The 12,145-nt window shown below is 46.1% G+C and overlaps 1 protein-coding gene across 2 annotated transcripts in view; it reads right to left on the bottom strand.

Annotated features, from left to right (window-relative positions):
* TAF2 (TATA-box binding protein associated factor 2) overlaps nucleotides 1-12,145 on the bottom strand; it is a 663,535-nt gene that overhangs the window by 331,997 nt on the left and 319,393 nt on the right. For both annotated transcript variants that reach the window (XM_069220673.1, XM_069220672.1), the window contains exon 15: nucleotides 6,888-6,953. In XM_069220673.1, coding sequence (XP_069076774.1) covers nucleotides 6,888-6,953 — 66 coding nt within the window. The remainder of the gene's footprint in view (nucleotides 1-6,887; nucleotides 6,954-12,145) is intronic.

Raw genomic sequence — 12,145 nt, forward strand, 5'->3', positions numbered from 1 at the left:
AGCTAGAGACATGGCATGCAGCTGTTATATACTAACTGGGAGATTTATACAGAGAGGGCACAATGATTCCCTTCGACAATCTGGTGGAAGAGACTGCGTTACAAACGGGTCAATATTTACTGTATAATTCCTTAAAAACATCCTTATCCCTTCACTGGGGAGATGTATCGGAGGAACTCCCAACCCACCTAATGGTCCAATACATGCAGGTTATGGGTTGTGGCACACACCTGGTTCACTGGCTAGCCAGCGCACTACAAATTCATACCACGCTTACATATGCTGAGCTGCGCGCCAGCTGGGAAGACGACCTCACTAGACCCTTCCCGGACAGGGACTGGGAGATGGCGTAGGCAGGCCCCACGCGTGTCCTACGGAATGCGCGCTTCCGTCTGATCCAATTCTATATATTCCACAGGGTGTAGATTAATAGGTACTTTCACCGGACGGATGCATCCTGTCCTAGGTGTGCGTTAGTTGAGGTTGATTTCCTGCACATGATGTGGTCTTGCCCCTCACTGTGTGACTACTGGCAGTATGTGGTCACTTCCCTTTCTACCCACACAACACGCCCAGCTGGGAAGCCTGCCTACTGGGATTATTCTCCAGATCTAGGCGGCACATGGCTACTACATATTTCCTGGACCTGGGATTGCTAACGGCAAAATGCCTCCTCACCAGGAGGTGGAGGGCATCTGAACATCCACCTTCGAGTGCTTGGCTGCGCTCTTTTCTGGTGTGGGCACGGGCTGAGGGGGTGGCACTGAGGAGGGAGGATACATTGGGTTGGCGCAAGTATCCTTTTTCTGCTAGCTGGGACACTATGCTTACTGAGCTTGAGTCTTTACAGGATACACCTGCTGACAATTTGAGCACCTACGGGTGCGACGCTCATAATGCATTGTTTGTGGAATGTGAGGAGCGGTTCCTTATCCTGTTAAAGGTACTCCTCTAGTGTAGGCAGTTTGAATTGTTGTATGCTCCTGTATTTGGCAAATAGGGGGGATCCGGGAGAAGCGCTAAGTGGGGGTTGTATGAGGGCAAGACGTAGTTGGCAGGCTCTGGTTCTGATTATTTAAATTATTATTATTACTTGTTAAATCGAGCTGTGCTGACACATTCATTAAGCAACAGCGGCGCTATTAATGTATGCAATGCTGGTCTGACAGTTCTGCTTACCAGATAGAACCCTGTGGATGTGGGATGAATGTTTTCATTGCAATCTGTTTTTGAACTCAGTTATGTTCAGAGATATCGGAGCTAAACCGGACCCACATCACACACATAAAGCACGAAACGCGGCTGTCTTGAATCAAAGGACATGATATATATCTGAACACATTCTGTGGCATACCTCCATCAGAATTGTTATAGCTGATTGATCCTGTCAATGTGTGAATGATACAATGTGCTAATGGTTAAAAATAGCAACAAAACTCTAATAAAAAAAGATTTATGAAAAAAATGAAGGCGCAAAGTTGAAAGGTTTGGGTGGAGAACCCTCCCCTGCTGCTGCGACAGAAGATTCTCCTGAGGGGCAGCCTGATCGGAGGATTGATGCTCATTTTGAGAAGCTTGGGATACCAGACTTTCCATGCCCAATCAGGAGCCATATGGATGACTTGGGCCCGGTTGTTCTTGATCTTCTTGAGAACTCTGGGCAGGAGTGGTATAGGCGGAGAATCGAAAAGGAGGCCTGAACACCACTCGTGACGAAAAGCATCGCCGAGCGATAACTGCCTTGGAAACTCCAACACGCAAGACTGCTGACATTGCGCGTGCGCTGGGAGGTGAACAGATCTAACCAAGGCTCTCCCCCACTGCTGAAAGAGTCCTTGTGCCACCTCCAGAAGGAGATACCACTCGTGATCCGCTAGGCATCGACAGGTGAGTTTGTTCGCACTGGCGTTCCGAGAACCCACCAAGTGTTGAACCACCAGGGTTATGTGCTGCGGTTCCAGCCATGTCCAGAGACACAGAGCCTCTTGACAAAAGGTCAGTGACCCGACACTGCCCTGCTTGTTGCAGTACCACATTGCGGTTTTGTTGTCCGTGAACACCTGCACTATCTTCCCTTTCACAACATGAAGAAATGCTTTCAATGCCAGTTGGATCGCCCGGAGCTCCAACAAGTTAATTTGGAGTCCTGATTCCGCTGGAGACCAGAGGTCCCTGATCTCCGCCTCTCCCAGATGGCCACCCCATCCCAGAAGTGACCCATCTGTCAGTGCTGTGAGATCTGGTTGGGGAAGAGAGAGGGGTCTGCCATTGACCCAGTCGCAGTTCACTAACCACCACTGCAGGTCTTTTGCAGTTCCCTCCAAGATCTGAACCGTGTTGGTGAGTTTTCCCTGATGCTGCGCCCACTGGAACTTCAGGTCCCACTGCAGAGCCCTCATATGCCATCGAGCATGTTTGACTAACAGGATGCAGGAAGCCATGAGTCCCAAAAGCCTCAAAGTCTGTCGCACCAAATTCCAGGATAGAGGCTGAAACATCTAAATCATAACCTGAATATTCTGGACTTGCTGCTCAGGAGGATAAACCCGAAACTGCACAGTATCCAGACCAGCTCTGCTGAAAGGGAACTTCTGAGAGGGAGTCGGGTGTGGCTTCGGCATGTTTATAGGGAATCTCAGCGAATGCAGGCAGTCCGCTGTAGTCTGAAGGTGGGTGACGAGAGCCTGGGCGTAGGAGCCTTCAACAGCGAGTCTTCGAGATAGTGGAAGACTGAAATCCCCAACCTGCGCAGATGAGCTGCTACCACCGCCATCACCTTGGTGAACACCCGAGGGGCACTGGTGAGTCCGAAAGGGAGCATGGTAAACTGAAAGTGCTCATGGCCCAACTTGAACCGCAAGTAATGCCTGTGGGCGGGCAGGATGGACATGTGAAAATAAGCATCCTGCAAGTCCAACGCTACCATCCAGTCTCCTTGGTCTAGGGCAGACAAGACCTGAGCTAGAGTGAGCATCCTGAATTTCTCCTTTTTGAGGAAGAGATTGATGTCCCTTGATTCCAAGACAGGTTGAAGACCCTTGTTCTTCTTTGGAATTAGAAAGTCTTGGGAATAACAACTACTGCCTACTTCTGACTTCGGGATCCTTTTTATGGCTCCCTTGGCCAAGAGAGCTGTAACTTCCTCACGGAGCAAGATTAAATGATCCTCCATCAACTGTTCTTTCAATGGAGGGATAGAGGGAGGGAAAGATTGGAAGGAGAGGGATCTGCTTGACCCATTTGGTTATGGACCACCAGTGAGGGAGATGAAATCCAGTTCTCCCTCCAACCGGACGAACATGGCCTTCCAGAACCAAACTAGGAGGACTTAGGCACTGCGGAAGAGTGGGGCTGGGTGGTGGCTGACATCTGGCTAGACCCTCTGGGTCTGAAGGTACCATGACCTCGTCCTTGCACTGGATGCTGTGAAGATGGAGGACGGTGGTTGACCTGAGGCTGGTGTGCTACCCTTCCCCTCCTGAAGCTGCGAAAGGGGCAATAGGGAGACTGCTGGAGAATGGGCACCGAGAGGCCCAAAGATCTGGCGTAGCTCAAGAGTCCTTTAACTGCTGAAGCGTGGAGTCCGCCTTCTCTCCCACAAGGCATGAGCCATGGAAGGGCTGTCCATCAGATTTGCCTAGACATCCCCCGAAAAGCACGTGGTTTGCAGCCAGGTGTGGCAAAGAAGGGCCACTGTCGAGGAAATTGCCCTGCCCAGTGAGTCGGTCGTGTCCAAGCCACACAGAATGGTAAACTTGGCTGCATCTCTCCCATCCTTGACAGTTTGGTGAGTGTCCCCCATACGCCCTCCGGGACATGTTATTTATCCACGTGTGGACGAGTTAGTTGGTGTTGGTATTAGGAGAAATTCTGTATTGGTACGTTTAGTTACAGCTAGACATTCAGGTCCGGTGAGATGTTGGATGTTAGGTGTGGCGGAAATTGTTTTGTAGATTTGTGTGTCTGCAGCACACTGGTAAATTTTGATGCTGTTGTTGGATCCATGTAGAGGACGAGGATGATGAGAGGCAGGATGTGTCCCCTAGAGAACAGGAGTTAGCTGGAGTCAGAGGATAGGTGGATTTTGAAGCAATGATGGCAGCGAGAAGAGGTGACGATGATAATTCAGTTTTCATGAAGGATTAGAGTGAGACAGAATCTTCCTATGAGGAGGGTTTAAGGTGGTTGATATGGAAGCCCCATGGAACACTTCCGGAGTGACCGGAACTGAAAACAAATGTGATGAACATCAAGGCTAATCTAATGAGAAGTGACCAAAAAAATAAAAAAAATAAAAAATCACAGAGAGAGGGCACTGAATCGGCGCTGAGGACGAATCTGCCAGTGGGCATCCAGTGTGGGCCACTCTCAAGCCTGTGAAGCCCAAAGGCGCTCCAGAGGGGGCCAGGTTGCTCTGGTTCAAAGAATGTCAGAGAGGACCCTGACTCAGGTTCTGCCAAAGCACGAGGCCTGGAGTGTTGATGCTCCCGTCCCTCATCAGAAGAATTTGACAGGCGCAGCAAAGTCAAGTATGACTTCAATTTCTTCAATTCCGTTTTGCTTATGAGACTCAACTTCCCCGATGACCTAAAATGCAATGCCCATCTCTGCAAACAGTCCTGCCACCTTCTGTATGACCGAGATCTTGAGCATAGCGGAGTTGACCGACGTCGGACAGCTTCGGATGCATGACTTCTTGCAGGTAGTAGAGTCGTGGTCTCTCTCCAAGCACCATAAGAACATCAATTGTGGGTCTGTCACAGACATCTGCCTGTGACAAGCACCAAATGGGTTGAAACCAGCCAGTTTCCTAGGAGACAACCTGCCATACTAGGAGAGAAAATCTCTCAAAAAAGTATTGACAAAAAGTTCAGAAATATGTCAGTAAAAAAAAAAAACGACAGAGGGTACTTTAGACCAGCCCACCACTATCTTGCGCAGAAAGGAAAGAACTGACATCAGCTTGCTGGGGTGGCACCGAAATAGGCACATCACTTCCTGGCGCGGATGCCACCTACTAGGGCACATTTGGATTTCTCAAAAACACCTGGATCCAGTCTGAAACCTGAGGATTATTCAACTGTAAAAAATCTGCAGCTAAACGTCTTTATCAGCTACAGGGGCACAGTTTTGTTGCAGTAAAGCAATTCCCACGAGAGCAAGAGACTTTGTAATATCTGATATTATTCTTAGTCTGCCTCAGGTAAGGAAAGTCCTGGCATTTCGTGTGCCTAGAAGAAGTAGGGGAATGTCTGGCAAAAGATGGGGGCAAGAGAAGGCAGAAAGGGGGCTGACTTCCAGTGACATTGATAACTCTTCATGTGAAAAGAAGACTGAACAGATTAACGCTGCAAAAGTGGCAGACTTGATGGCACAGAGGACAGCTCACAGACTGGGACATGGAAAGAACAGCTAATCTTGAACAATTAGTGCCACTGATTCTCATGTCCCCAATCAAATTGCCTGTCACCTGGGGACTAAGTCCCGGAGTCCTAAAATGGACACCAAACATGTTGATTTGTCGGCAGACAATCAGATCTTCTCTTTTGATCTATCAGTTCTGTCTCATCACAAAAGCACACTAGATACATATGAAGATCTAAAGTGAATGATGATGCCTTTGCTCAACTAAATGTGCAGTCTAATAGCCAAAAAGGTTTTGTTTTAAAAATTCCTTTTTGTTGTGTGGCTTTCATTATCTTCATTCACCAATTGATCTGTGCAGGTTTATACCTGGATCACCTCACTTAAAATCGCTTTGAATCAAATGATATCTATGTGTTACACCTTTTTGAATAACAAGCATTAAAGATGCATTGACATGTATTTATCATTACACTCTGTGCCCGATATACCTGCGCTGACCCCACCTGCTTCATTTATTAATGCGAGTTGTGTACTGCAGGCCTTGTTCAAAAGTAAATCTCTAGATTCAGAGGTTTCTTGAGAGCTGTAACTAGTCCCCCTGCCCTAGCATTAAAAGTATTATCATTAGTTATTCCAAATTAACCATTTTTTGCAAGATGTTTAAGTGGCAGGAATCTGGGACTTGGAGACTGCCAGTGAATGGCAGGGGTAGGGTCGCTTAGTGAGGAGAGGATGTAGGGCTGAAAGCAATACCATGCTTGCGTTTTGCTCTTGTCCTATAAAACCAGTCTTATTATCCTTTTCTGAAATATTCAATACTTAAAATAATATTTATAATATTATTAATAACAGTAGTAACAATGATGATAACTGTTTGTTGCACCTCCAATGTACGGAAATCACAATTCCTCAAATGTAAACACATATTTCATGTTTGAACGCTAACTGTTGGTGGGTAAAGAAGCAACATCTTCTCTTTGCTGGAAACATTGTCCATGTCCCCATCTTCGTGACGTGGTGAGCTTAATCAAACATAAATATTTTGTCTGGCTTTTTTTAAGGGATTCAATAGAATATAATTTGTTAAATTACCGATCACAATAGATGTGTATTTCGTTTTGGCTATCCTGTCTTCAAAACTATTTTGCAACATATATTTTGTATGGACATAATGCTAATAACACAATGTGTTTTCAACACACAAGATCTTATATGTGAGTAAAACTTGCCTTCTGATGCTGTACTAAACTAAGAGTCCTGTGGTGCTTTAGACATATTTCACCTTTAAATTAATGGTCTTTAGCACTGTGTTCAGTGACTAAACAACTAACTATGTAAGTATTGCTGCCAATATTCAGTTTTTAAGGCTCACTGTTAACAGTAATGACCACAAGAGATTTTTACTGCCTGTCAAACATTTTTCCATCCCACATTTCAATCATGTAAGTGAGGAGACTAATAAAGAAAAAAATTTCATAAGAGAGCTGACTTTTCTCTAAAACATGACCAAATAAACTTACTCCATCGCAGACAAATCCATGTCCACTTCTTCACCATTCATCAGTGGGATCTTTTTCTTCTTATTTCTTCATTGGAAAGAAAAGAAAATAGTTAATTTCCGAAATCTGTTCTTCATGACATTTCAGTTACTCCCTAATGAAAAAACACTTTCCCCGAAGAAAAATGGTAAACTTCAACGTACACAGAGTTTAGTAAAACATGATAAATTGTTTCAAATTTTTAAAGACATTTGGTAAAATAAAAATAAACCGTGCAGTTTAATGTTGGGAAAGGGATAAATACTCAGCAATTCTTCATCGCTTGGCTAGTCTCCAACAACACATAAAAATCCAGATTATGTTATGTTATTCTGATATAAGTAGTTAGGTCTTAAATATGTGTGGTGCAGTATAATGTTTTGAATTAGTCTGACTCCTGTTCCTTGACGATAAGTTCACAAAACATGACAAACTAATAAAAGGAATCAATAAAATATTCTTAGATGTTGTTACTGAAAGGCAACCATGATAATTACAAGTGGCAAATAGCAAGGTTCACAAAAGGGCAGCAAGCAGCTAGAGACACACGGAGACGGGTGAGTGTGATATAAATGTAAGAGGGATGGAATCTGACAGTCTACACAAAAGACTCAAAACATTTATTTTTCAGGTCGAGGAGTTCCACTAATTCTTAGCCACTCAACTCAAATTTCATGGCTTACTTTAAAGATATTGTGTGTGAAACTCTTGTGTAACACTGCACAGACCTAGGCAGTTACAGAATGTTGGAATAGCACCATCTGGGAATCTGCTTTTAGGTCTTTAGCTGAATCTTCAAAAATGTGGAAAGGTTTTCATACTGTATATGCCATTATCCCCGAGCTACTGCTCTTATAGTATGCGATACCAAAGGTCATGTTCATTTCCATCAATGAGAGTACATTTCCGTGGAACAGGCATGACTGTGTAGGGTGAAAGATTAATCAAAGACCATGATTTGAACATAAGATGATACAGATAATTTCAGGGGACGATCAGTTTTCAAAATGCAGAATATTAATAGAGGTTATCCATCCAGTTATCCACTGTGTGGAGATATGCTGCCCCATTTGTGGGAGGTTGGAGGTCACAAACTATTGAGCAGATCTTCTAAACGGTGTTGTTTGATCCAGACAAAGCTTCAGCATGGGTGAGAATCTACTGCATTAAAAGTTCTTTTAGCCACTAGTGTATTAGTCTAGAAATAAGATGTAAAGGTTACTGGTTCATTCAAATATAAACCTATGGTTAGTTTACTGCATAACTGTCTTTTTGAAAAAGTAAACATGGCTATTTCAAAGTAAATGCCTGGGTTTCATTTATGGGGCATGGTTTGGCCCCGATGGAAAAAGCACGAAAGCTGTGGCGCTCCCGGCTGAATGCCACCATCCGCCCACATCCTTTACCCTGTTCATGTGCTACAGCCCCCAAAATACCAGCAATGGGATCCCCTGCCAGCCCCCTCTAAGGCTTGGGCATCTATACAACCTCGGAGCCGCCCTGGATTGAAGTTGACAAGTGGGCCCTGTGGCAGTGCCCCAAACGCCCAGTACGTAAAGTGGCGGTGCCCGCAGTGGCATGGCCTTGGTCCCTGCCAGGTGTGCGGAGAAAGAGTAGGACACGAGAATCCCACACCAGACGCAGAGTGTTTGCTGTGATGTGTGGGAGAGACTACCCAGAGGCGCGGAGAGCTAAGGATACTGCTACGCCGGGTGTCCCTTGGTGGCAATGTGAGCCTGGTGGAGGCCTGCAGCCTGGTTGTAAAAGGTGCCACGTGGCGGTCAGAAAAGAGGAGTGGAGGTTGCTAAGGGTATCAAGGGCCCTTGCAGGGTCGAACCAAGCCCGGGTAGCACGTGGAGTGAGCAGCAACACACAAATAGATACCGTGAGTCTTCATTGCTGCCCCGCTGACATTTTGGCTGGCTCTTTGAACAGCCTAGATCCTGGTGGTCCCTGAAGGGCACCAAGACATTTATTAAAGTGCCCCCTCCCTCTCCTGCCTGGGCCTATCTGCACAGACATGTTGAGAATTTCAAGGGCTACTTTTGCTTCTAGCACTCTGAGCTTGGCTAGGGACACTATGGACCCTATGTTGTACATTGTGCGATCCCCTGTTTGCCCCATCCCATTGACAGTTTTGACTGGCTCCTTGGAGGGCCCAGATCCAGACGAGCCCCTGGGGGAATAAGACTTTTGCTAATATGTCCTCCCACCCATCCCCCCACCTGTGCCACACCTGGGTCTACATGCACAAACACACAGGAGGGATTCAGGGCTGCTTTTGCTCCAAGTGTCCTGAGTTCAGCCTGGAGATACTATGGACCCTTCTGTGGGGCAGTAGATGACTCCTGACTCCTGGGGTTCTTAAACTCACTGAATGCTGTGAGTCATCTGTATGTGCTGCATGACAAGAATCTCAACACTGGGCCTGACTTAGATGGAGCGTTGAGGCACATATGGGGTGCACAGGACGGCACAAATATAAGGAGAGTGCACTGAGAAGCCTGCTTATTCAGCTGATAGGCACCGCTGATGGGGACTTGGGGCAGACCTGCAGGGCACTGAATGAGGGGCCACTGCTGCCTGGAATCCGGCAGTCCACACAGGCCCTCAGGACTGAGACCCCTGAGTCAATAGGGGAACTGCCATTTAGCACTGGGATGAGTAGCTGTCCTGCCCTTCTGGGGACCTCCTGCCATCGCTCCGTACTTTGAGTTTTCCCTCAATATTGTTATAATGGATAAATGTACTAAAAAAACGAGAGACCACTGACACTGGGGACATGCAGAATTCCGTCTCTGCTGGTCTACCTGATGGGACATCAGATTCGGGTTGCTATCCTGGAAGCAAAGATGAGGCTACATTAAATCCCATTCAAAAAGCTACTGCGTCATCCTGTGAAGCCTTAGAACTCAACACAGATACCACGGTGACTGACCTGGGACTGTTGAGGGATGATCACCAACGGCTAGCGGAGAAGGTCACTGCCACAGAGCAGACTCAGGATGATGTGTCCTCGGAGCGGTCACAGATGCGCTAGCTGTCCACTACAGAAGTAAAGGTGCAGACACTGGACGCGGAGGGTGCCGAGAACAGGGCCAGGAGAACCAACATTCTCATAATTGGGATCCCAAAGCATACTGAATGCTCGATGTCAGATATGACTGCCTTTCTGGAGTGTTGACTTCGGATTAATGTGGCTCCAGAGGGACTTTCTCTATTCTACGTGCTTGAACGTGCTCAGTGAGTCCCAGCATGGCCTCCCTTGCCTGGAGTGACTCCTCGACCTGTGGTTGCCAAGCTGTTACATTTTAAAGAACAGGATTGCATCCTTGCTCAGGCATGACTCAGGGAAGACATCATGATGGAAAACCACAGAATAATGATCTTTCCTTTACATTTCCAAAGTCCAAGTGCAAAAACAGGCTTCATTCACTCATGCCAAGAAGCGACTGCACTTTTCACATCTCCTCAACAACTTGGGGACTGGACTGAAATCCTTCCTCAACAGGCAGACAGAGGCGCCTTCAGTCCACTGAAAAAAACAGTGAAACGGCCAAGGAAGAATCCACGCCGGGGAGCTGACACTGCCCAGTCTCATTTCCAGGCACTACAGGAGTGCCAAAAAACTGTGGAAATAGTGGCAGCTCTTAGCGGAGCAAGTGCCGACTTGCCTTCAACTATGGAAAAGGAAGAAATGAGAGACACTGATTCTGATCATGCATCAGTATCTTCTTTTAACTCTGCGGACTCGCACCTGAACACCCGGAACTGCAATTGAGTTTATATGAACTGGTGCTATCTGTAAGATACATGGTACTGTATAGCTATTGTGAACTGCTGATCTGTTACTATACAGGGAGTGCAGAATTATTAGGCAAATGAGTATTTTGACCACATCATCCTCTTCATGCATGTTGTCTTACTCCAAGCTGTATAGGCTCGAAAGCCTACTACCAATTAAGCATATTAGGTGATGTGCATCTCTGTAATGAGAAGGGGTGTGGTCTAATGACATCAACACCCTATATCAGGTGTGCATAATTATTAGGCAACTTCCTTTCCTTTGGCAAAATGGGTCAAAAGAAGGACTTGACAGGCTCAGAAAAGTCAAAAATAGTGAGATGTCTTGCAGAGGGATGCAGCACTCTTAAAATTGCAAAGCTTCTGAAGCGTGATCATCGAACAATCAAGCGTTTCATTCAAAATAGTCAACAGGGTCGCAAGAAGCGTGTGGAAAAACCAAGGCGCAAAATAACTGCCCATGAACTGAGAAAAGTCAAGCGTGCAGCTGCCACGATGCCACTTGCCACCAGTTTGGCCATATTTCAGAGCTGCAACATCACTGGAGTGCCCAAAAGCACAAGGTGTGCAATACTCAGAGACATGGCCAAGGTAAGAAAGGCTGAAAGACGACCACCACTGAACAAGACACACAAGCTGAAACGTCAAGACTGGGCCAAGAAATATCTCAAGACTGATTTTTCTAAGGTTTTATGGACTGATGAAATGAGAGTGAGTCTTGATGGGCCAGATGGATGGGCCAGATGGATGGGCCCGTGGCTAGATTGGTAAAGGGCAGAGAGCTCCAGTCCAACTCAGACGCCAGCAAGGTGGAGGTGGAGTACTGGTTTGGGCTGGTATCATCAAAGATGAGCTTGTGGGGCCTTTTCGGGTTGAGGATGGAGTCAAGCTCAACTCCCAGTCCTACTGCCAGTTCCTGGAAGACACCTTCTTCAAGCAGTGGTACAGTAAGAAGTCTGCATCCTTCAAGAAAAACATGATTTTCATGCAGGACAATGCTCCATCACACTCGTCCAAGTACTCCACAGCGTGGCTGGCAAGAAAGGGTATAAAAGAAGGAAATCTAATGACATGGCCTCCTTGTTCACCTGATCTGAACCCCATTGAGAACCTGTGGTCCATCATCAAATGTGAGATTTACAAGGAGGGAAAACAGTACACCTCTCTGAACAGTGTCTGGGAGGCTGTGGTTGCTGCTGCACGCAATGTTGATGGTGAACAGATCAAAACACTGACAGAATCCATGGATGGCAGGCTTTTGAGTGTCCTTGCAAAGAAAGGTGGCTATATTGGTCACTGATTTTTTTTTGTTTTGTTTTTGAATGTCAGAAATGTATATTTGTGAATGTTGAGATGTTATATTGGTTTCACTGGTAATAATAAATAATTGAAATGGGTATATATTTTTTTTTGTTGAGTTGCCTAATAATTATGCA

This window comes from Pleurodeles waltl, chromosome 2_2 (genome assembly GCF_031143425.1).
Source record: "Pleurodeles waltl isolate 20211129_DDA chromosome 2_2, aPleWal1.hap1.20221129, whole genome shotgun sequence".
NCBI classification, from domain to species: Eukaryota; Metazoa; Chordata; class Amphibia; order Caudata; family Salamandridae; genus Pleurodeles; species Pleurodeles waltl.